This window comes from Thunnus albacares, chromosome 18 (assembly GCF_914725855.1).
Source record: "Thunnus albacares chromosome 18, fThuAlb1.1, whole genome shotgun sequence".
NCBI lineage: Eukaryota > Metazoa > Chordata > Actinopteri > Scombriformes > Scombridae > Thunnus > Thunnus albacares.
The window spans coordinates 26654091-26678878 of record NC_058123.1 but is presented as its reverse complement, the minus strand read 5'-3'; the positions used below and the strand labels follow the sequence as shown (position 1 = coordinate 26678878).

Below are 24788 nucleotides of genomic sequence, written 5' to 3'. Positions count from 1 at the left end.
GTAAATAATGAAGCTAGACATGCTACTTTCAGCTAATCAGCGAATATGTCCTCTAACGGCCTAAAATTAGTACCAGTTATCAATTATCGCTTTTGGCTAAAATACCTGCAGTATTCTTCACTGCTGGTTTCCTCCCAGGTGTCGGTCACTGCCCTGCAGCTGACAATAAATTAAATATATCCCCTCTTACACCTTAACGTTGCTGCGCAGCCTGTAAACCCGAATGTAATGCCAAGGTTATCTTTAAAACACAAACTCATACTGGTTAAATGTGAACCTGTGTGCTGTTTATTTTTCTACAGAAACACACTGTCTGCTGTTTCTGCGTATGTATTCATGACAGGACAGTAATTCGTGACGCATTGAGGGTGTGTTTGTGTCGGACTTACCAGTGACATAATTAAAGCACACCATAAAAGAAAACCTAATAATCGTTTGTAACGTTACAGGGAGAAAGAGTAATGTTCATATTAGTATGTTACTATACTGCATATGACAATGTGCCAACATACCACACGTTAATAAATGGCATGGCTGTAAACTACTAATCTTATTATAATAAGATATATATGTATATATATATATATAAAAAGCATATCAAACACATTTTTATATGCCAGTTTTTGAGATTTCCCACCATTGTGTCTAGACATTGAACCTCACCTGACTCTATCAGTCTAATTTTATTAGTATAGCACCTTTCATACAGATTAGCGCAGTTCACTATAAAACGAATAATAAGACAGGACAAATACATTAAAATGGTAAAATAATAAAAGATATTGACACTTTCAGCTGCTGTCAGATCCTTGGTTAGGCTGTTTCAACAGCTCGAAGCATTAAAACTAAAAGCTGTCTCATCAAATGTTTTTGTCCTGCACTAATTCCCAGCTCTCTGGTTGTATTATGTTGCTGTGGTCAGTGTTACAAATCAATGAGCTGGTCCGCTGTAAGATAAGAAAGATAAGATAAGAATTTTTAAATCGACATAAGTACCCTGGTTTTTCCAGATATTTAATTCACAGGATCAGTCTAAGACATACACTCCCATCTAGTCAGTTTCTCAATTCATTTGGTTATTTCATTTTACTTTGTACAACTAACAACAGCATTAATGTCTGGAATCTATACTCAGCATCTGTTCTCGTGGTTCAATGGTGGTTCTTAAAATACTACCTCAAGGGGCAATTTGAGGCAAGCTGGTTTCCAAACAAAATAATTTGTGACATACAATTCATTCACACACATAAAGGATGTAAAAGTACAAAATATGTTCTTGTAAAAAACACATAACTCTACCTAAATCAACAAAATACAGTACAGACACTGCTGAGCCTTCATCAGAGCCACATTGTCTGCGTTTTAATCCAACTATCCCTCTCTCCTTCCAGACACATCATCATAATGTCGGGGAACAGCCTGGTTCTACCCATAGTGCTCTGGGGCCGCACGGCTCCCACCCACTGCATCAGCAGCCTGCTGGTGATGGACGACTTCAGCACCATCATCACAGGCTGCCATGATGGACAGATCTGCCTCTGGGACATGACGCCTGAGCTGGAGGTAATGATGATGATGATGATGATGAGGAGGAGGAGGAGGAGGATGGTGGTGGTGGTGATGGTGATATTTGTGATTGAGTGTGTTTGTCACCTACCTGAGATGGTTTATCTTATTTACTCTCCTCCACATTTCTTTTTTTTCTTATGCCTCTCCCCTCTCCTCTTTCCTCTCGTCTCTCTCCTCTCCTCTCCTCTCCTCTCTCCTCTCTCCTCTCTCCTCTCCTCTCAAAGATTTGTCCCAGGGCCATGTTGTTTGGTCACACAGCCTCCATCACCTGTCTGTCTAAAGCCAGTGCGTGCAGTGACAAACAGTACATCGTCAGTGCATCAGAGAGTGGGTGAGTACAGTTTTCTTGCTGTGAAACGGCACCACAGTGTGACTTGTTAACATGGATCAACACTTAGATTTTGGCATCAGCATATTTTTTAAAACTCATCAAGAATCTTCCATATTTATTTTTTGTTATCACTTGTACTTGCAAAAGTTCTAAATATAAACCCAGGTTGTAAGTCTGACGACAGACAGTTGCCTACACATGTACATGTAATAACTTCAGTTTGCTCATGTTTTCAGAGAGATGTGTTTATGGGATGTAAATGATGGACGTTGTATTGAGTTCACTAAGCTGGCCTGCGCCCACACTGGCATACAGGTAAGACACACACTAACATACCATATTTTCAAATAAAAGTTGGTGTTTAAGTGCTGTACGAGTCTCAAATGAGGACAAACTAATAAAATCCAGATAAAAACATTGAGGGAGTTGTAATTACCCGTACTATAATACAGTTCAAGTCAATGAAAATTAATATTCCCTGCAGATTTTTCAAATTAAAAGCATGTCAGGAAAGGGAGCTGCCAGCTGCTGGAAGGATTAAAAAAAATGTTTTTGATCAGATTTTGCTTTGACTTTGTGCTGCTGTTCCCATCTCTCCTCATCATACGGTCTCTTCCTCTCTGTCTCTCCTCCTCCTCCATGGTTCTCCAGTTCTATCAGTTCACCATAGGCACCCAGAGGGAGGGACGTCTGCTTTGTAACGGCCATTACCCAGAAATCCTTGTGGTGGATGCCACCAGCTTGGAGGTCCTGTACTCGCTGGTGTCCAAGATCTCTCCTGACTGGATCAGCTCCATGAGCATTATCCGATCCCACCGAACACAAGGTGAGAGGTGCAGGTGAAACAGGAAAAGACAGATTCAATATGAACATCAGAGACACGCTGACAGGATTTTACCTCCAGACACTCCAGAGTGTCACCGTTGGTTTTGGAACATATGTTTCCAACACCTCAATTCAGTAGAGAAAACCTTTCAAATTAATGGCTGAATTCATATCAGCATTTAGCTTCATTTGGATGGAATTTGTTTCTCTACAGGGGACCTGGTGATTTTAATTTTACATGCACTGATCAGTGACTTTAATCCTTTCTGAAGCACAAATGTCTGTGATTTTTCAGCCCCTACCCCAGTAACAATTACAGCTCCATTTAATTGCAGTTTTTCAGCTGTTTTCCTGAAATTGAACGTCCCCTCCACAGAGATATTTTATATTAGAATTAATTTAGTAAGACATCAGGTAAAAGTGGAGAAAGGTTTGATTAGAGTTTGGAGGAAAGCCTGTTCTAAATAAAGGTCAGGCTCTCTCTGCTACAGGCCTTTCCTCACATGTTCCAGTGTTTTGACATGTCACAGTAGGAAAAGCATAGCTGTAGATAATAAAATGAATGATAGCTGAACTGCTAGCTCACTGTCTTTGCATGCTTGAATAGAAGTCAGTCATCGTTAATGTTATTAATAACACCTGTGCTTTTCCTGCTATGACAAGTCTAAATACCTGCTGTGAAAAAGGCCTATTTAAGTACATAAAGGCTATTATATGAGAGTTACTGGAAAATATTTAATGATACTAATATTATGAGTAATATTAAATAAAATGATTTGATAAGTTCACTGGTGATGACTGTCACATAGATTTCCTGCAGAAAAATATGATTATGGAAGTGCAGGGAAAACGTATAGAACACTGATCTCACATTTCACTGTTATATTAATCCTGTTGGAATGGGGTTCTAGCTATACTTTGAAATTAATGCATAGTCCATGTTAGCATGTTAATAGTCAGTCTTCTTAACTGTTAATAGGCAAATGTTTGTATGATCAACCATGAGACAAACTCTGACTTTTCGTCTCTCTGTCTGTCTACAGAGGACACAGTGGTGGCGGTGTCAGTGACGGGGATTTTGAAGGTCTGGATCATCACAGCTGAGGTCAGCAGGATGCAGGTACCCCGCCATACAGATGATTGTTTATTTAAAGTGGCTATAATCAATATTTGTGAGTGTGTAATGTGAGAGGCGTGGCTTGTAGTGATGAACCTACAGAGAATTATCAGCGACTCTGCAGCTCCTATCGGCTTTACGGCGCTTTATAGTGAGTTTTAGCTCATTGTTTAGCGGTCGGGCTGCAACTTTACTGTCTTGGTTCACTCATAGTGTTGTTTTTGGCCTGCTCAGCACCAAACGGCAAACGGACACAGTTAGCTGTAGACTAGCTGGTGAACATAATGGAGCATTTAGCAGCTAAAGAGCCAGATATTTCCCTCAGGAGTTGGTAGAGAGCAAAAACAGAGCTAAAAGAGAGTGAATATTGGACTTACATTCACCAGGTGGACAGAAACACGACTCCAAATGAAAGATAATGTTGCTCCGTGTTGAAATAAGCAACTGTTTGCTAACAGTTTCAACATATCAACTAAAAAGATGATGATATGTCAGCAGTCTTCACAACTTGTTTCCACTTCCTCCAAGTGGCCAACAAATAATTTAATGCAGGTTAAAAAATAATAAAAAAATAGCAGTTTTCTGTCAGACCTATGTATACTGTTGGAACATTTTGTAAAAGCAAGCTGAAATGAACACAGACCATTACAGTATTGCTGATATAAATTTTTAATCCTTATTTTCATCTCAAGCTCTGTATTTTTTTTTTTGTGTGTGTGTGTGTTTGTTCAGGAGCTGGACCCGGTGTTTGAAGAAGAGTCCAAACCCATCTACTGTCAGAGCTGTCAGAGTATTTCCTTCTGTACTTTCACTCAGAGCAGCCTGCTGGTCGTCTGCTCTAAATACTGGAGGGTAAGAGCAGTACTGATAATACTACACACAAAGCACTGAAGAAGAGTTACTACATGATCCTGAAATTGTGTCTCTTGCATGACCCAGCCCGAGCTGACAGCTACACTAATTAATATATTTATCCCTCTTTTCTCCTGTGGGTGTGTGCGTGTGCGTGTGTGTGTGTGTGTGTGTGTGTGTCAGGTGTTTGATGCAGGTGACTACTCGTTGCTCTGCTCAGTGCCCAGTGATAATGACCAGGCCTGGACCGGAGGAGAGTTCATCGCCGCAGACAAAGTCATCATCTGGACCGAAGACGGCTGCAGTTACATCTATAAGCTGCCTGCCAGGTAAACCTGCTGCTCCTCTGCCTCTCAGATTACTGCTCATTGTCATCTGATGGTGCAAACACCACTGATGAAGAGCACCGACTCACTGTAATGCTCAGCTAAAGTCATGGGTTGTTCTGTGTAAAATGTGTTGCACAGATACTGTAAACTTGGACTTGTGTGTTTGTTCCCCAGCTGTCTGCCTGCTAGTGAACATTTCCGTAGTGATGTTGGGAAAACTAAAGAAGGCTCGATCCCTCCGCTGGTCTACAGCATTGCTGACCGCTCAGACAAACAGGTCAGTCCTCCGTCTGATCACAAGCACACATTGCAGCAGCCAGACGTCTGAAGCACAACAGAGAGATGGGAAGATGGGAAATAAAATTGCAACATTAGTTGACACTGAATCATAGTAGTTTGGGCTTCAGATCAATTTACACATCTGAAAAATAATTGTCAGACCTACAATAATTGCTGCAGAAAAATTCCCAAACATCTGAGTGAAATTGTGACCTGCCACATGACCGATCGTTCTTGTTTTTGAAAAAAGGGAACTATGTAAAGAACACCAAAATATCATTGTTGTAAAGTACCAAATTCAGGGTGTGTGGTGCAGCAGGATGACAGTTTATCACTGTGAGACGGTTAGACATGACTGCTCACAACAACATACAGTGCAAAAGTCAACATTGTGAAAACTCCTCATGAGGATCAGCGTACTGTAGTATTTCCAGTATTTTTGGCTCTTTTTCAGAAACCTCTATTTCCAGGTAAAGATGGACATGCAGGTGGATGTAAAGTTCTGACATAATATTCAGAATAGATTGTGTCATAGACTTTCCAAGTCTATGACACAATCTATTTTGTTTTTACTTACTCACTTTGGAGTTTCCTTCAGTTTGTTTCAGTCCAGAGTTCCCTGCAGTAATAGACATATGCTGGTGCTTATGATGTAACTGTTTGAGGTTTACAGAGACATAATGATACCTGTCTCTGACTAAAGATATGGACATACAGTTTCTGTCCGATCTGCTGCTCCTTGTCCAGTGTTACTGTCATTTACAGGCAAACTTACAGCTACAGAAATGTGGCTTCCAGATCTGGCCTCTCTTGTTCTAAATGTTGACGATCTTAGCCATATGAGTTAAGCTAGCCTGATTAGCATGGTCTAGAGAGCAGTGGTTCCTAACCTGGGGGTCCTGACTCCCACTAGAGGTTGCCAAAGCTCCACAGGGGCCCTCTTGATTGTAAGGGTGTAATTTTTTATATATATAAAACATACATGTCTTAGCATTTCATTCATGTCATTTCTGTGAAGAAAACAACAGAATTTAAGGGTTATTTTAGAAGTTTATGTCTTCATTTATTTAGAAAAAAGTAAATAAAGATATAAACTTTAAAAAAAAATCTTGTATCATGTAGACATGAAAACTAGCAGTATTCACAGAGCTAAGCTAGCAGAGCAAGCTGGCTAAATTACCTGGTTCTGTATTACAGTACAAGTTCTTTGTTTTTACTAAGTACATAGTAAAAACAAAGAACTGATGGAAAAATGCGTGTCAGGGAGAAGAGAGTGGTGAATATCTTAAAAAGGAAAAGAGGATTTCCCAAGACAGTTATATTGAGTTTGGGTTCATAGACATTATGTACAAAATTAGAACTGAATGTGTCATTTGCACTGAGAAATTGGCGAATGAAAGTATGAAACCCTGCAAGCTGAAGCAACACCAGACTACTAAACACCCTGAGATGGTGGGGCAACCCAGAAATTTTTTCCTCAGAAAAGAGGAACTTGTGACAAATAGCAAACATTTCTGTAAGGAACTGAATGAAACTGTAAAGACTGTAGTAAAAATAGCCAACTTTATTAAAGCTTGCCCAGTCAACAAACAGATCTTTGCGCAGCTGTGCAAGGACGAGGCACACCAGACACTCTTCCCTCATACTGAGGTGCGCTGGCTTTCTGGGGGCAAAGTGTTGGTGTGTTTCATTGAACTTAAAAATCAAATAAGGGAATTAAGGAAATTCACCCTCCACATGGAGCAGCTTCAGGAGGAGATGAACTCACCGTTCATGTTAATGAACATGTCCCAAAAAGATGCATGGGTGATAGACCCATTTCGCACAAAATAAGAGGATGTGGAGTACCTCCAAGCTGAGGATGAGCTCATGGATATCAAGTCAAATTCTCTCTTGAAGAGATTCTGCGCTCAACATGGACACAAGTGGTTTTGGCTTGTGAAAGGATCAAGCGTCGTTTCAAGACTTGCACGTCACACAACCACCAGATTTATCTTTTTTATTTGCCACAACATACCTGTCAGAGGCTGCTTTCAGTGCTCCGGTCACCATCAAAACCAAGGCAGGCAACAAACTTGATGTACACAGTAACTTCAGTTTGGCTATCACCAAAATCACACCTGACATCCCATCACTGGCTCAAGAAATACAGGCTCAGAGCTCTCATGAAAAGTCAGGCTGCTTGGACTATTGAAACATATGTATGATAGTGAAATTAAAAGAAAATTATAATACAGACATAGAATTCTGTTCCTAAAAAATATTTAAAAAAAAATATATATATATGGAAAAAAATCATGTGATACATTGTAATACCAACAGGAAATAATCTGTTCAGCATTTTTACACAAACTTCCTGCAGGTATTAAATTCACTTTTGAGGTTCACTTTTGCAGTGAATATAATGACATATACATAAAAATATTTCAAAAGAAGTAGGATACTTTCCCCTTATTTGTAATGTATGTGGGGGGGGGGCAATGGGGGTCGTCCGTGTACAAAATGGTAAAATAGGGGTCCCTTAAGAAAAAGGCTGGGAACCACTGGTCTAGAGAACAAACGACATTTGTCACATTGCAAGAACTTTCCATACGTACAAAAATGTAGACTGTAATTAGCTGGTCCATAGAATGTACCAAACTGAACTGCGCCCTGTTCTTCAAACTGGCTTAACTAATCCAGACTAACATGAAGCTAGCTAAGATGATCCTGTCAACTGCAGTAAACTGTAAATGTGGGGCTTCAAATGTACAGTGGCTACATCTGTACATGTATCTGTGTGTAATGTGTTACTGTGTTGGCAGTCTTACTGTGTTTTGTTTGTATTGATGGTCTTTGGTTTAATTTAGGATCATTGGGGCTCACTTCAGGCACATGGATTAGACCTGGTGATGTTTTAAAGATCAGAGGGAAAGAGTAGTAGCTCACATGTTGGAGATGCTGTCGGTCCGCACCAGAGAGGTTTACATTGATGTGTTAGACAAGATGAGTTAACAACGCTAAGCCTTTTAAAAAGATGACGGGTATATCATGCAGCTGCCAGCTTTCTGTTATCCTCTCACTTTCTAGAGAAGGTGGATATTGTAAGACACTAACACGGTTAGAGCACAGCTCTCCATGAAGAAACAGGTGAAAACATCTGAACTAAAGACACAATATGATTAAAGAAAGTAAATAAAGTTGACGACAGTCCTGATGTAAAAATCATAGAATGAGATCCTGAAAACAACAGACACTAACTTCACAATAATTTGAAGAACAAATATCCTCCAGTGAGAATTCGGCATGTTTTGGATGACACTATTTACCTAAATGTTGATTAAATATGAATCCGACACATGGGAAACACAGCTGTAGACTACTGAATTTGACACCCCTTATTTTACATGAGCTACTTGATCCGAATACTGAAGTCCTGGTTCTAAACTATTAAATTGATTAGCTTAAATTATTGATATATGAATGAAAGTTAAACTGGAGAATGTAACTCCTGACATTGACTTGCTAGAAAAAAACATGCATCATTCTGTTGGAATTGTTGGAACTACAGAACCACTCAGTCCACTCACAGTTGTAGAGTAGTGTTACAGAGTGCAGTGTCTTCCCTCCCAAATGATCTTTGCTGAATACAGACACCAGTTTGCAGAGAGCACACACATCTACAACAGCCAAGTTTAATTTTTTTGGCCTGCCATCAAGTTACTCATGGAATTAACATTAATTAGGGACAACTGACAGCTGATATTTTTGTCATTTTAAGCGCAGAAAGTGACGGACAGCACCGGCTGTAGGCATGGACCAGTGTCCAAGTGTTTGGTGTTTTAATGATAATAATGAAATCTATGAAGATTGTTTACTCCTACTGCTACTCCTACTTACTAAGAATAACTAAATGATTACTTTGAGTGCTTTTTAGTCTTGTATCAGATGGTGTAGGGTCGGGCTTAATCCATGTGTGTGAACCTGACCTGCTGTGTTTTGTGTGTTCTGTGTATTTATGATTTCAATTAGGACCTGTGGTATGTTGTTGTTATATGTGTATATTTATAATTTATTGTCCTGTATGTATTAATTTGTCATCTGTGACTTTTTATTATTTATGTTGTATTGTTCTGTCCTCTGATGCTGCCATACCCCCTCCCTCCTTTCAACTCCTCCCTCCTCTCAGAAGGAAAGAGAAGGAGGTGAGGAGGAGGAAGTGGTTGTGGAGGTGATGTGCCTCCCTGCCAACGGGTGCGACTTGGAGCTCTACACCCCAGAGCTGCTATACCGCCACCGGCCTATAGAGGCGCCAGTAAGCCCCAAAAAATGCTTACAGAAAACCAAAGGCAAGACGAAGAACCTTCTCGGCTGAGCTGCAAATGCTAAAATGAACATTATTACAGCAATTGCCCCAGTATACCATTTTAGTAGCCTTTAGTTAAAATATAATCTTTAAAAATCAATGATAAATTAATTCCAACCTTGTGCCATTTTGCGTGTCTTAAACATAGTCAAGTCAAAATGGTTAAAGTTAGATTTTCTGCACCGTAAAATGAGAGCCAAGTTTTATACTATTTTTAAAGGACCACGCCAGTTTTAACCCATTAACTAACCACAAATGGTTAATTCTATATAATACTGCTGAATGTCCTGTGTTGAAATGTCTCTTACAGTGATGAGATATTTGTACAATTAAACCCAGAACACAAACATGGTGTTCTGTTTGTGTTCTGGGTTTTGGACATCATATAAAGGATAGTGTGAATCTGTGCATGGTCCTTTTGAGTGAGGTCGCTGAAAATTTGATGAGGTTTTTGTTCCATAAAAGGTTTACGGTCAACTACTCTTAAATTAAATTGTAACTTTGCAGCTCAGCCAGAAAGTGATGGCTGGATATGAGAGGAGCAAACTGTGAGAACAGCAGTGAAAACACTGATATCCACTCAGTGGCTCACATTCACCCTGCTGTTAGACAGCGAGCTGAAGTCAGTCTCATGTTGTGTATTTTTATCCTTTCAAATCCTTCATGCTAACATGGTGCATTGCAGAAACAATGTGACTACTTGAATTCTGAATGAAATTAATATGAGTAAACAATGCAGTAAACCTGACAAAACGTACACACCCACACAAGTTTTTTTGCCACGTAACTTGTGAAGGTAATTGTACAAGTTTGCACAACTAAGATTACAAAATCCTGTTTTCAAGCACACCTTTATGAATGATACAATTTTTCCTAACTGAGAAATAAGTTGATTTAAATTGAAAACAGCATCGGGCCAAGAATGAACCCTTGGGGAACACCGTATTTTTTAGAAAAAAAATGTAAAAGCAGATAATCTTTATGTAGGAAAGGTCATTACATGTTTACACATGTTTGTAAAATAATCACTTATCTTTCAGACTCATTTTCAAATTGCTGGGATAGAGGTGTGAGCTGCTGAGTTGGTGAAAAAAAGTGAACAGCCTGTTTTGTTTGCTCCTCTCTTTGGTTTCCTTCCTGCCTGCCTGACAGACTGAACTCACTCTGGTTCACCTGATTTCATGCTCACTTCCCACTAAAACAAATCTCCTCCTCCAAAAGCACCATCACCCTCCTCATCTGTCTTCATACTGATGAAGATGCATGCAAAGTCCCCAAGCTGCTTTTTAACCAAAAATAATGACCTGCTGAGTCCCTGAGATGATGATGACAAACCAAAGATGCACAACATGGAGTGATAGGGATAGTGTGACATTTGGATTCAGTTTGGTTTATCTTCACCGGGCACCTGTCATGTTTGTCTGTAAACTTTAAACCCAAATGATGAACACTAACAATCCATACCAAACATTTTAGGGGCATGAATGAGTTGAAATGTTAAATATTTTTTGTGCAGCAAGAATCAAAACAAAAGGACAGTCAAAAACTGTGACTCAAAATGCATATTTAGACATCATAAACTCAGTATCAGGGATGCAACTTTCTCTTTACATATTTAGATGTTTGTGTTAATTACATTATCAGATACAGATAGGATAAGAGGAAATGGTGTTTCTGTGTGTCACTCTTTAATAGTGTCTGCTCACTAATTCTCTCACTACTCTCACAACTCTCACTAATTTTGGATTTGATTTCTCACATCTTATATCAAGATGTGGTTTGGTTTGTTTGTGTGTTTGAGTGATGGTGTGTTTTAAAAATCAACATTTGGTGGCACTTTGCATAATGATAGTCCACTGCGAACTGAACTAACTGATTGTTGTACATGCCAGACACCCTTAGCCATTCCCTGCTTCTGCATTTCTATAAACTTTTTGGTTGCCATGGTGACGGCAGCCCATCCTTCTTACCTGCCCACAGGTTCACTACCTTTCATCTTGTCCATTACTACTACTGTGATGGATTATCACTACCCTCCACCTGCCAACAGCTCCTGGAAATGACTTTATTCATAGTGACCCTTTTGTTAAAGTTAAACTTTTGCTATCTGTTCAGATAGGAGAATGACCAAAATGATTTCTTCTGTCTTTGGTAGGTAAACTGTTCTGTGTGTATGCCAATGTGTTAGCATTATCCAAGCAATGAGTGTAGATTTGTTTAGTAATCAATTTTTTTCTGCAAATGCTCATCACATTTTGGCAAAGGTGACCAACAGGCCAACTTTCCAAACCAGGACATTTGTTCTGGCCCTTATAACCATAGCCAGTATCTTTTACCTGAACATGTGAGAGGCCATAGAGCTGTCAGAATAAAGGTTAGGGTGTTGACTACAAGCAAACAGACAGATTGTCAGTCCCTGCCACAGCATGTTTTTCTCCACTGCAATCAAATTCACTGTCCCGGCTGAGGCCCAGCAAATTGGTTATCCAGATTGAATTAAAGGGGACAATCCACCCTGAAGCAAAACTGCTAGGTTTTATTGTTTGTGTGTTGAAGTTGCCATCGTAGAGTAAGATGCTCCACCTAAGCAGTCAATTTTGGTCAAACACACTTTTAGTGCTTTTCCACTGCAGGAACTGAACAATTTGTAACTTGGGGCTTCCAATATCCTGAACTTTTAAGAACCTTATAAGGCTTTGGTATGAAGTTGTTCCTTGTGTTTTCACTGTAGTATTTCACAAACCTTGACATCTTGGAAATACGTAAATAAAAAGCAGGCAGCATGACTGATAATTTTTGTAACTGTCTGAAACAGACAATCCGATAATCACGCCAACTTAACACTGAGATTGTCCAGGTGTGTGGAGGTCTGAAAGTAGGCAGGGTTTGAACTTTTCTCTGAAGCTCTTTTTTTCATTTTTGATACAACTACTTCCAGTTTTTCCAACATGTGTACTTGGAGTGTAACACCATCAATGTCTTCAAGGAGAGACTGTTCGATGGTGTGTGCTGTTATTCCCAATTGTAAGATTCATCACTTTGCCCACTGCTTTCTATCAGTAGATCATCAAATAGTATGACCTACTGCGTTTGAAGCATACCAAGACCTTAACTATCACTTGAGCTGTGCCCAAATCAGTTTCAAATTGAACTGGTCTTCGCGAGCAGAAAGCAGTTAAAACAAAAGCAGGACCCATGATAAAATGTAACCTGTTACGTTTGCAGTCAAAAGGGGCTTTATGTAACAGTCCTCTAAATGGATAACCAAGGCTTTTTTTGTTTTCTACTTCGACAAGGTTTGAAGATAACTTTTCAGACAATACATGTGCTTTGAGAGTGGCAATGGCTCTTATAATGTTTGTTGAGCTGGATCATAGTAATTTAATTTTTTCTTCTCTAGTTCATGTCAACACTATACCCATAATTACAGTAAGGAACTACCCTCTCCTGTGTTGGAGCAAAGTTATATCATACAAGCTGGGAACTCTAAACATGAACACACATTCCAAGGCATTTTAAGGCCTGTAATGCCAGTCTTTGTGTGTGTTTTTGAATATCCTTTTACTTATGGTTACACTGTTGGAAACTCTGGTAACCATTGAACAAAAGCTATAGTTTGGGAATTACATTAGTTAGTTCTGTTTTGGGGTGGATTGTCCCTTTTTATGGCAAAAAAAGCGATGCTGCCCTGCTCCCATCTTCACCATTTTTCCTCAGTAACCTCTGGACTGGTCATGTTGAAGTTTAAAATGTTAAGAAAATGGAAATGATGTTAATTCCAACAGTAGATATTTTTCCCAGGAGAGGTCAGTTTTATGAAGAAGAAAATCAATGATTTGTAATGCATAAGACTCTTGATTAGGGTCAGAAATTTTAACCAAGACACAGCTGAAGCCAACACCGGCACCTACTTTGACAGGAAACCTTGTGAGCCTTGCTAACTTATAAAACAGTGAAAATGATATGTGAAATCATTGTTATGGCTGGTAACCACACAAAAATCAGAGTTGAGTCTGGTTATTCTTGACAAAACTGACCTCATACTTTTACTTGGTTCTACCTTCAGGCTCTCATATATCCAGAGTGATAGATTTGACACAACTGTCCATGTCTATGGCTCTTGATTTTGTCCATGATTTCCTTCAGTGGACGTTACACCTCACCATGCTGCTGAACCGAGCAAAGGGAAACTCAACAATTAACGGACAGCCAATGTAAAAGACACCTGATCCACTCCTTCCGGAGACACTGGAGGGACAAATATGAAGAAGTTCATGTGATTGATGAGGGCTATATATGGTTAAGAAAGCAGTTTATGTTTAAACTCTGAGGATCGACAGATTTAGTTGAGATATCCACCCTTAGCAGCTGACTGACACATAATAAATCACACCAAATCTTCTCAGAGTCATTGCTCAGTCAATCTAAAGCAGTTTCTGTGATGTTTCTTGGAGATAAACATATAAAAATCAGTTAAGAAAATCATATACAAAGATACTTAGTAACTTCAGATCTTACCCCATAATCATTAGATGTTTCCTTTGGTGTGTTAGGTGTTTGTTGTCTGTACATCCATGGTTACAGTGCAAACAGGAGGAGAAAATGATAGGAGTGACAAAATACATGAAAATAGGGGTTTGGGCATTTTAAACAATCAGTACATTTTTTGACAACCAAGGCTCAGAATGTCCATCAACATGGTTCTTATAGGCAGCTAAAGGGAAAAAATAGACCTTCCAGGTTCTGCAAATAGTTTAAACACTGGGTAGCACATGGTTAAGTTTAGGTATTAGTTTGTATAAGCATCTGGAAGAAGACAGTTAGCCACTGATATTTTGGCCAGCTTTAGTCAAATTACCCTCATCCAATCTGTAGTTTTGTCCATACCTGTCCTTCCATTAAGTGGAGCAGTGGATCAGTGGACTTCTACGGTGGCTACATTTGGTTTTACTTCGCTGTTACATTTTACAGTTACTTAATGAATAAAGAAAGCCCCAATAAAACCCAAACGGCATGTTAGAATCAGTCAGTATTTCTATCAAATGATTTTTACATGTTTCTCAGCCTGTAGGGGAGTCAGAGTCCATGCCAATCAGAAATGTGTGGTTCTGTTTTCCTTTAGTTTGCTGTGTGTTGTTACAGTTTGTATAAAGACAACTGGAGAGCAAATCCAAACATTTCAGGTTCACATGGCCTTCAAACTTAGAACCAATATGGCAAATGAATAAAGTCTAATATGTGTAGTTTAATGCAAAGGGGCAAAATACTCCAGTTAATCTGTTAGGGAAGAAATGCTCTGGTCCCTAAATAGAATATGAGTGCTCTGATTGATTTTGTTATGAAATTCCCCAAAACACAACTTTTCCAGGCTTTATTAGTGAAGTTTGGGGTTTCAGGTTTTCAGGTGTTGATGTGTTTCTTTTTCCCACACCGTCCTCCAGCTCCTGATCTGTCCTCCTGTGACTCGGTTCTTCTTCGGCCGACGGGAGCCCTTCCACAAGCTGCTGATCCAGGGAGACTCAGCGGGCAGAATGTCCCTGTGGAGCATCCCAGACACCTCACCTCTGCAGCCGCTGTCAACCGCTGCAGGTAATGACTGTGAGAGTAATGTGACATCATCATTTCTCTAGAGAAGAGTTGTTCCTGTTGAACTACAAAAACACTTGTTGACACTTGAATGTACATTTACATGAAATAATGTGTCTACAAATAAAGAGATACAGGTAATAATATATTCTATTTACCAATATCAATTCAACATGAAGAGATCTGTCCTGCATGGGTTACAAATCATATTCATTCCTCTTCTTCTTGATCTGGTCCATATACTTAACATACTTACTAGATGATATCTAAATCTATTGAACACGACAGATTCATCAATAACTCAATATCTGCCTTTTCAGATGACGTTTTGTCAGTGTGTTCAGTTTGTTTGTTTGTATGAAGTATGTAGAGGTAAATTCTCTTGAGACAGTGGTGGTGAAACACAGATGCAGACTGCCATCTAGTGGCCAAAATATGTAATGGTGCTGATGACAGATAAAGTTGATAAAGTTGATTCTACAGGGCTCATGAATCAGATGCTGTAAGAATTGTCAAGAAAAAGAACACAATTGTCTTTTTTTGTCAGCCTCCAATGTTCATCATGTCTTTTGCTTTTACATAATTTAACTGACAAAGGATGTTTACATTTGTTTTTTTTAATTATTAGGAATTAATCAGACCAGTTCAACAAAACAAGAAAAAAGCTTTTAGAGGTTCCCTATATGCAACATAGAATGATTCTATATTCAAAATATCTGAGTCTTTAATATTAATTTTCTGCCAAGCCATTCCTCCAGGAAAACTGATAAGTCAAGATGATAATCCACCCAGATCTTGATATTTCACACATCGTGATCCATTTAGTTAATAGATGAACACCAAAACAATAGTCACACTTATTAAATCTGACATTTGCTGTGTGAAATAGCACCTCTCCTCTATTTTTCATAAAAGTATTTATTTAAGATAATATTAAAAGTCATAAGTTGACCAAAATAACAGAGGCTTAAGACAACATCTCTGTTCAACATTTTGGAATTAGAGGTTCATTTTTTCAAAGATGTTTCTCTTTACTTCTGTCTGATTTCGACTGTATCTTTCTCTCGCGGCAGAGTTGCAGGTATCGTCCACCATCAGTCTCCAGGAGGCGTTTGATAAGTTGACCCCCGTGTCTTCAGGGATCATCGACCAGCTCAGCGTCCTGCCTGGCAAAGAAGAACCCATCAAGGTTTGAATCCAGACCGTATAATGTTTTTCAAAAGATGTTTGAGGAATGCAATCATTATTTATAATTTCACAGATCCAGAAATGAAAAATGCTAGTGAAACAAGAAATCAGTTCTCATTTCCTTATTGCAGCCTACTGAAAGTAAGTGATTTGGATAACTGTTGCTCGTCCAGACTTGGGTTGAAGTTATGTTAACTGGAGTAAAGTTTCCCTCAGTGAGACTTAAAAAATATCTGTTGTGTGACTGAAATATTCTTAGCGCTGTTGTCTTCTGTTCCCTCAGGTGACGGCCAGCGTCTACATCCCCTCTCAGGGTCGACTGGTGTGTGGGAGAGAAGATGGCAGCATCATCCTGGTTCCTGCCACTCAAACCGCCATCGTCCAGCTGCTGCAGGGAGAGCACATGCTCAGGAGAGGTGAGGGGGACAGAGGGTCAGGAGCTTGTTCACTTCAATTGGTCTGGACTGAAGACCAAACCATCTGTTTTGTTTTCACACTGACATGACAAATGAACCAAGAGCTGTAAACATGAAGTCATATGGACTGACTGGTAGTTTCGATGATGTCATCCTGTATCATCAGAGCTACTTGGACTCGTGGAGAAATCAAATTCTGGTTCATGCTGCGTTTAACTGCTTCTTATGTGTTTATGTATCTTCTCTGATGTCATACAGAGTTCGAGCATAAATGAGATTATGAGCATTATTAGTCCAGACTGCAACTGGACCATATGTATCATAAATAATGACAAACAGATAGAGACAGGACAAAAAAAAGACATGTCTTGTGCAGTAATATCTTGGGCAGATACCTGCTGTGAGATCAGTTTGTTTGGCTCACTTTTGAATGAGGAACTGCTAAAATACACAACACACCTTTGCTTTAACTCATTATCACTTTCTGATAGATCAGGCAGAATCCCTGCGTGGTTACCAAGTGGGTTGGTCCGCATCAGAATTTAGTTGACAGCTTTCACATCAGCCCAAACGAAGTGAAGCAAAGGCAAATGCACCAGAGCTTGCTTGAACTGAACCAAGCTGGTTAGGCCATGAATAATATAGTATTTCTGATGATTCTAGTAAAGGTGTGTGGCTCAAAATGGATCAGTAATGTTGAATATTTTTAAAAAACGAAAGCATATATTGAAAAGAAAGCATATACACAAAAAGGTGAAGCAGACTATTGGGTAAAATGTGTGCTGTTGGTGATTATCAGACTAACTATTGCCTGGTGTCTGACCATCAGTGCAGCTCAGAAGGTTTAATTACTACAAAGTAAACATGCATAATCATAAGTGCTCATTCAAGTAAAGGGGAACTTCTACACCAACTTTTACCTCATCTTCGGTATTTCTGCATCATTTTGTCATATTGTCTGTCGCATCGCTAACAGTAATTGCTTTCAAACTTGAGGCCTAAATCAACAAAGACAGTCACCATACTGCTGACTCCAGCTGTATTCCTCCCGTCAACCGTCTCCAGTATCTGTCTCGTCCTCCATTCTGAGAGTCGTGTCCTTCCATCCTGCAGGCTGGCCACCCCATCGTACCCTGCGAGGTCATCGGAACAAGGTGACGTGCGTCCTGTATCCGTATCAGATCTCCCCCCGCTATGACCAGCGCTCGCTGGTGTCCGGAGGAGTGGACTTCTCCGTCATCGTCTGGGACATTTTCACTGGAGAGATGAAGCACATTTTCTGTGTCCACGGAGGAGAGATCACCCAACTCATCGTCCCGCCAGAAAACTGCAGCGTAAGACCTTTGACATATAGCTTTATGTTGTTGTTTCTTTTATGTCTCTCTTTTTTTTCTTGTCACAAATAAGACAGTCCACCAGACACAAGGGAGGGACGTCACACCCTCTTTTTCGTGTTCTGTTTTTTTTTTTTTTTTGTCTTGTTCGTTTTTCTTCGGTGTGATGAATATACTGAAAGGGAGTGGTGTGTTTTGTTGCTGACATTAGATGTTAAATGTGACAGGGGTGATGTTACTGTGGAAATAGCTTAAATGACATTTTCAACACACACCCACACACACACACAGTTGCCCCTCAAACAATTGTATTGTTTAAATGACATTAAGATAAAATGGTCATAACTGTGTTGTTGCCATGGAAATTAGGTTAATGCTGTTGTGTTGGTGGCTGATATCTCACACACACACACTTAAATAAAGACAACAGAAGTTTCACATTAGGAAAATCAATGAAACCTCAATTTGAGTTTCTAGGTTTTGGATAATTGATTTACTTTGAGACTGTCAGTCGGTTTCAACATCTTTATTTACACCAACACAAACTCAGTATCAGTATCCTGATGACTGGGAACCACTAGAATTCAGAAATTACATATAGGGGCTTCAGAAAGACTGAGATGTGGTAAGCAGATTGGTGGTTTTGGTACAGTTCTTTAGATTATCATTAACTGCCGCTGTGTTTCCTCTGCAGACTCGAGTGCAGCACTGCGTCTGCTCAGTGGCCAGCGACCACTCCGTCGGCCTGCTCAGTCTCAGGGAGAGGAAGTGCATCATGCTGGCGTCGCGACACCTCTTCCCAATCCAGGTCATCAAGTGGCGTCCGGCAGATGACTACCTGGTGGTCGGATGCTCTGACGGCTCCGTCTACGTGTGGCAGATGGATACAGGTGAGAACCGATCGATCAGGGACGGGGTGTGTTGGACAAATGATGAACCACTGGCATGATTTAAAACATTTATGATACAGAAGTGCAGCTGCAGACGTAACGCTCAACTTTTTCCTATTAATAAATAGCAAAGTGGGCCGACAGTGAACTTCTGAATGTCTCCCACGCATTCAAATCACACAAATTCTCATATTTGTATGCACAGAGGCAGAGAGTGAAAAATGGCCTCACATTAAGCTCTTCAATCTCTTGCCTGTATACTTCAGGAGGTTCATTTGTTGCAGCTTTAAAAGCTCTCATCATACTTGGGAAAAGACATCACAACATTGACGTTTGATGACCATTAAGCTGTTCTTTAAGCTACTCAAGCATACAAAAATGTGTCTGTTGTTTCTGGGCAATAAACACAGATTCTCATCAACAGTAAAACCAATATGGACCCCAACAGATTCACTACTTCTAACCACACCCAACAGAGATTCTCTTTTTTAAGAATTTAAATTCTTTACTCCCTTTTCAGTGCTGCTTGACTCCTGTTCTCTAATGATCCAAAAGTACTAACAAGTTTGCTAAATCTGCCCCCATAAACTGAGTTAAAAGTACCACAAGAATGCTGTTCAGGGCTATGTCTGAAGTCTTGTCGTCACAGTGAGGTTGCTAGGTTTGGTACCATCCAACTGGGTTGAAGGCAGATGTTAACAAGCCATCATTACAGTGGCGGCATCTGAACTTGTAAACCTGCACAATATTCACTGCAATGTTAATGTTTTAACACCTTTTTACCAAGAAATATGTCCTTGAGATTCTGTATAACCTGTTACATGTTGAAAATATATAATAATATAATCTACAATCAGTTAATGTAATATGATATGTAATATTAAGAATTTTTAACCAGTTAACTGAACTTTTATTTGTGGAAAAAACACATCAGACACAAATTATTATATGTCTGGAGGGGATCTTTAGATTTTCGTCAGATGATGTATATCATTTGAATACAATTCAAGAAACTATGAATTGCAAGCTTGTTGATCTAGAGTCAGGCTAGCAGTTTCCCCCTGCTTCCAGTTTGTATGCTAAGCTAAGCTAACACACAGACGTGAGACTGATATCAATCTTGTCATCTCACTCTCAGAAAAAAAAAATGACAATGAAGTACTCCTCTAAATCTCACCTCTCTCTCTCTCTTCAGAAACATATTTTATTCTTGTGCCTGCTAGCACCCGTTTAGTCGTTACCATGACAACGCAATCTGCAGTAAACATGTATGTGGCACAGTATAGAGGTAACATTAGCTTGAATGATGACTAGCCACCGGAAAATACCGTGTGTGTGTGTGTGTGTGTGTGTGTGTGTGTGTGTGTGTGTGTGTGTGTGTGTGTGTGTGTTGGGGACTGGGGAATGAGCTGTACAGTAGTGCTGGGAGATTGCAGGGTAGCTAAGTGTGAAATTAAGGAAGGTGTGTGTGTACTCAGGCGTTGGACATGTAATAGGGCCATGGCTCACAGTCTCTTCTTCACACACACACTCTCACACACACACATACACTAACACACACACACAGGTATAATGGTGCCACTTTCTCCTCTCACTCAATACTCAGAGCCAATACTGATGTCAGCTCTGTCTGCAGCTAATGATGTCTCTCTTAACCTCTCTCTCTTTCTGTAAAGGCAGAGAATTGTTGCAGCCAGAGATGGAGAAAACTCCATCTGTGACCTGAATCATATTCAAGAGACAATAGATGATGATATCGCCATGAACTGAGATAAAGAGGGAGATGGTGTGAGAGAAAGATTGATATAAATAGAAGGACAGTGCAAGGACAAGAAGAGGGAGATTGATAGAAATAGAGAATATATGATAGAAATGAAGAAAGAGAGAGGAAGCACAGACACAAGGAAGGCTGAAATAAAACTAGTCTGTGTACGCTCTGCTTTACTACATTATTGTTTAAGATATAAGTGTGCACTGTAGCGTTAAAGGACGGGTTCACAATTTTTCAAGTCTGTCATATAGTCAGGAGCCCAATTGAACACTGAAACATGTTTTTCTTGCCGTTGCACTAGAACAACAGTAATTATTTAACTAGCATGAATATAATTATGCACTAGAACGTGAATTTGCTACGTTTTTACTGGTATGCATCTCTTTATGAAAACTACACAGTAAAATAAAGTGTTTTCCTCGCAGGACGGGAGAAGACACAAAATCAATGGAACTCTGTTGTGTGAGTGTGAATGGTCAGAATGTTCGCGAGTGTGGGCGGGAGTGGACACACACATTGCAAAAGTGTGCGGCTGTGTAACACACACTGTGGTAGCAGATGGTAATGGTCAGAAATCCAGCGGGAGCGGGATTATGTAAGAAAACAGTCCTAAGCAGGGCTCTAGCCTAAACCAGGAAAAAGAGCCCAGACCAAGAGTACACTAACGTATATGGACAGATGCCCTCATACTTATGGTCATGTGGAGTATTTCACGCTACGGTTTTAAACATTTACTCTCTTTAAGGTGGTAATAATGACTGCTGAGTGTTGAACCCAATGATGTGTGCGTTTTAAGATGCAGTTCCAAACATAAAATCTCAAACACTGATGGCTAGATTTGGTAAAGCAGTTAAGGAACTAACAATGTAAAGTTTCTCCTGAGTGTAGCACTAAAATGAAAGGTCATAGAGTCATTAAAATCAAAAAGCTCCATGTTCTGTGGAGCAGGACTATCATCAGTACATTATATCTGAAGCTGCCTGATAAACCTTGATATTTGTAATGTCCAAGTGGAAATCTGTCCAGGTGCTGTCACTTGAGAAAATGTCAGGATGTCATGTGTTTGCTCCTTGTCAGTAATTGATCTGAGGTGTGAGACAGTGAACTGGTGTGTGTGTCTTCAGGAGCCTTGGACCGCTGTGTGATGGGTATAACAGCAGTAGAGATCCTGAACGCCTGTGATGAGCTGGCTCCAGCCACCGTGGACGCTCTCAGCCACCCGGCGGTGAACCTGAAGCAGGCGATGACTCGCCGCAGCCTGGCGGCCCTGAAGAACATGGCCCAGCACAAACTGCAGACTCTTGCCACCAATCTGCTGGCTGCAGACAACGCTGACAAGGTAACACACAAACAGTCACAGTACAAAAGAAGGGAATCTTTCATCCACGTTCACTAGTGGTGAAACAGTTAGTCAGTTAATTTCGAAGTCAACAGAAATTTAATCACTAATAAATTTACTAATGTAATTGTCATTTGTCAAGCAGAAATGTCAAACGTTCTCTGGTTCCAGCTCCTCAAAAATGAGGATTTGTTGCTTTTTGTTTTATATCATTGTAAACTTTGTGTCTTTGGACATAAGAAGCAATATGAAGATGTCATCTCAGGCTCTGGGAAAGTGACTTCCAGCGATGAGTTTGATTGATTCCGATGTGATTACTGTGAAGTTCAGATGTTTCCTCCTCTTCAGTATATTCTGTATTTTCTCTTTCTCTTTGGCTCTTTGTCTCATTCATCAAAAACAAACACAATACCTTTTATACACACGCACACACACACACACCACACACTGGTCATCTCGGTCAGATAGCTGCCTGAAGTCCACAGGCCAATTAAAACTCTGCTGGAGATGAACCAAAGGTCAACAATACAGCCATTTTGTATGTGTGTGTGTGGACAGCCAACCACTGGTGTCTCTCAGGGAAGGATGAACTATCTTAAATGTCAAAATGGTGAAAAAAAAGAAGTACAGTGTTTCTTTTCTCTGAGCTGGACTTTTCAGAGAGCAGCTTTAGTCGTTTAAAGGAGCAATCTGCCCAAATTTAAAGAGTCACTTGTAGACTTGACTTTTTGTTAATTCCTCTGTTTTTACTGCTTTATGTCAAGCATCTTTTGAAACTCTGTTTTTGAACATTTCTAAACAAACATATGTTGTTATTATCATTATATTGTAGTCTGAAGTGAACTTTAGACAGATTCAGTTCCCATTTGGTGCAGCTAACAGAAGTGAGTTGATTCTATATGTGTATGAGTCGATTCTAAGCCAAGTGTTTATACTAAAGTTGCACTAATCAATATAATTTTTATATGAACGTTAAACTGGAATCAATTTTTTGTTAAGAAATCTGTGTAGAAATCCTTGATGTTTGTTTTCACTCATATAAAGAGGACATTTTATTTGTTTTTCTGGAGTGATAGCGCCCCCTACGTTAGACAGCGGGCGTGAATTTTTGGTTCCGACTGATGTTGGCAGTACTATAAGCTGATTGGTACAATATATGTGTTGGCGGCCACTTAAATTCTACATGGCTGGGGAGGGGCAATGTTGTTAGTCATTGCATAGTCCCAGTCCTCTCTATACATTCCTATGTGTGTGTGACCAACCTATCAAGACCAGTAATTACGACTCCCAGGTACATCGCATGGCCCAAAAAGCATTTTTCCTTCTGAATGCCGCAAACCCTGCAAAATGATTTATTTTCAGAATTTCTATCCAATAACAACTGGAAAGTCTCGAAGAGCCGTAAGATTCAATTATTTTATCTCATTCATGTTGTAGCCAACAGAAAGTTGGTCATCTCGGCCAGAGAAAGTCTCAGATGCACGTTCTCTGAACTGGCTTGGCTGGAGTAGGAATCTCGTGTGAAACATGGAGGCTCTCAGAAACATTGCGGAATACATAGGAATGGATGGGTCGCCATTTTTGAGCGTGGTATCCTATTCTCCTTAATACACCAATGGTTGTGACTTGAATCATGGGGTAATGCATGGAGTACTAAGGTTATGGGACTCCCTATTGCTGCAAGTTTTGACAGTCTAGTCATTTGCTATCACCACAACTGGATGCATAAAAGAGAGACAGTTAATGCTTGCAGGACAAACACAGCACAGGAAATGCTGCTAATGTTAGCAAGCTAGACTTACTAGCCTCCACTTTCTGAGTGGAGGCCAGGTAGCCTAGCTTGCTAACAAGACTGCAATGGGACAATAATGTTGCATGTGCTCATTCTTGACCCAGATGGATAGTTGACCACTACAGGTGCACTCAGTAGCTGTTCTAAAGCGTTCGATCGTATTGGATCTTTTGATACGAATAGTTTTGTATCTGGAATTATTTCAGCCACAGTCGTAAATAATCTTCACGTTATTGTTCAAATTACAGTACTTGTATGTGGAACCTGTTGTCTGGGTTGACCCCTCAGAGGTTCACTTGTCAGACTCCGATGATCTGATCTGTCTTGACGGAGTAAACCCCGCCCACCTGGGCCTCCCAGCGCAGAAAACAAACACTATGAATTATTTAGTGTTTGAGCAGCGTTTAGTTCAGCTGCTGGTACAGTTTGACTTATACAGTTTGACATAGAAGCCATTTAGCTCCAAGTGAAACTCCATTTAGCTCCCATCTCTTCCTCTGTTTGCTTTGTCTTTTTTTCTCCTCCTTCCCTCCACCAGATAACCTTTGTGTTGTTTCTTTTTTCCCCCCTGTGTTTTGCTTTTATTGTAGGTGTCTCCCGGGTTTTTCCTGCCATAACTGCCCATAATCACAGCTCTTTTTTTTTTTTGAAAAGGCCAACACACAACAGCTGCAATTTTTTTCCCTCCTAGTTCTATCAGAAATACATCAGTGTTGTTCCCTTTTCTGCCTCCCACCACTGTGTCATTTCTCTCTCATAGCTACTCAAATTATGGGTCAAAACCACCCACTATCTCCCGTGCGTGTGTTTGTGCGCGCGCGTGTG

General features: G+C 40.0%; 1 protein-coding gene across 4 annotated transcripts in view; it reads left to right on the top strand.

The window, feature by feature from the left end:
* The window catches only part of LOC122968231 (WD repeat-containing protein 7), a 110878-nt gene that overhangs the window by 370 nt on the left and 85720 nt on the right, over positions 1 to 24788 (top strand). For 2 of the 4 annotated variants that reach the window (XM_044333260.1, XM_044333261.1), the window contains exons 2-16: positions 1392 to 1563; positions 1794 to 1900; positions 2137 to 2215; positions 2552 to 2726; positions 3769 to 3845; positions 4575 to 4694; positions 4878 to 5023; positions 5198 to 5300; positions 9471 to 9596; positions 15089 to 15236; positions 16307 to 16422; positions 16705 to 16837; positions 17951 to 18171; positions 18866 to 19061; positions 21957 to 22171. In XM_044333260.1, coding sequence (XP_044189195.1) covers positions 1405 to 1563; positions 1794 to 1900; positions 2137 to 2215; positions 2552 to 2726; positions 3769 to 3845; positions 4575 to 4694; positions 4878 to 5023; positions 5198 to 5300; positions 9471 to 9596; positions 15089 to 15236; positions 16307 to 16422; positions 16705 to 16837; positions 17951 to 18171; positions 18866 to 19061; positions 21957 to 22171 — 2121 coding nt within the window. In that variant the 5' untranslated portion in view covers positions 1392 to 1404. The remainder of the gene's footprint in view (positions 1 to 1391; positions 1564 to 1793; positions 1901 to 2136; positions 2216 to 2551; positions 2727 to 3768; positions 3846 to 4574; positions 4695 to 4877; positions 5024 to 5197; positions 5301 to 9470; positions 9597 to 15088; positions 15237 to 16306; positions 16423 to 16704; positions 16838 to 17950; positions 18172 to 18865; positions 19062 to 21956; positions 22172 to 24788) is intronic. The other 2 variants (XM_044333262.1, XM_044333263.1) reach the window with 2 other exon arrangements.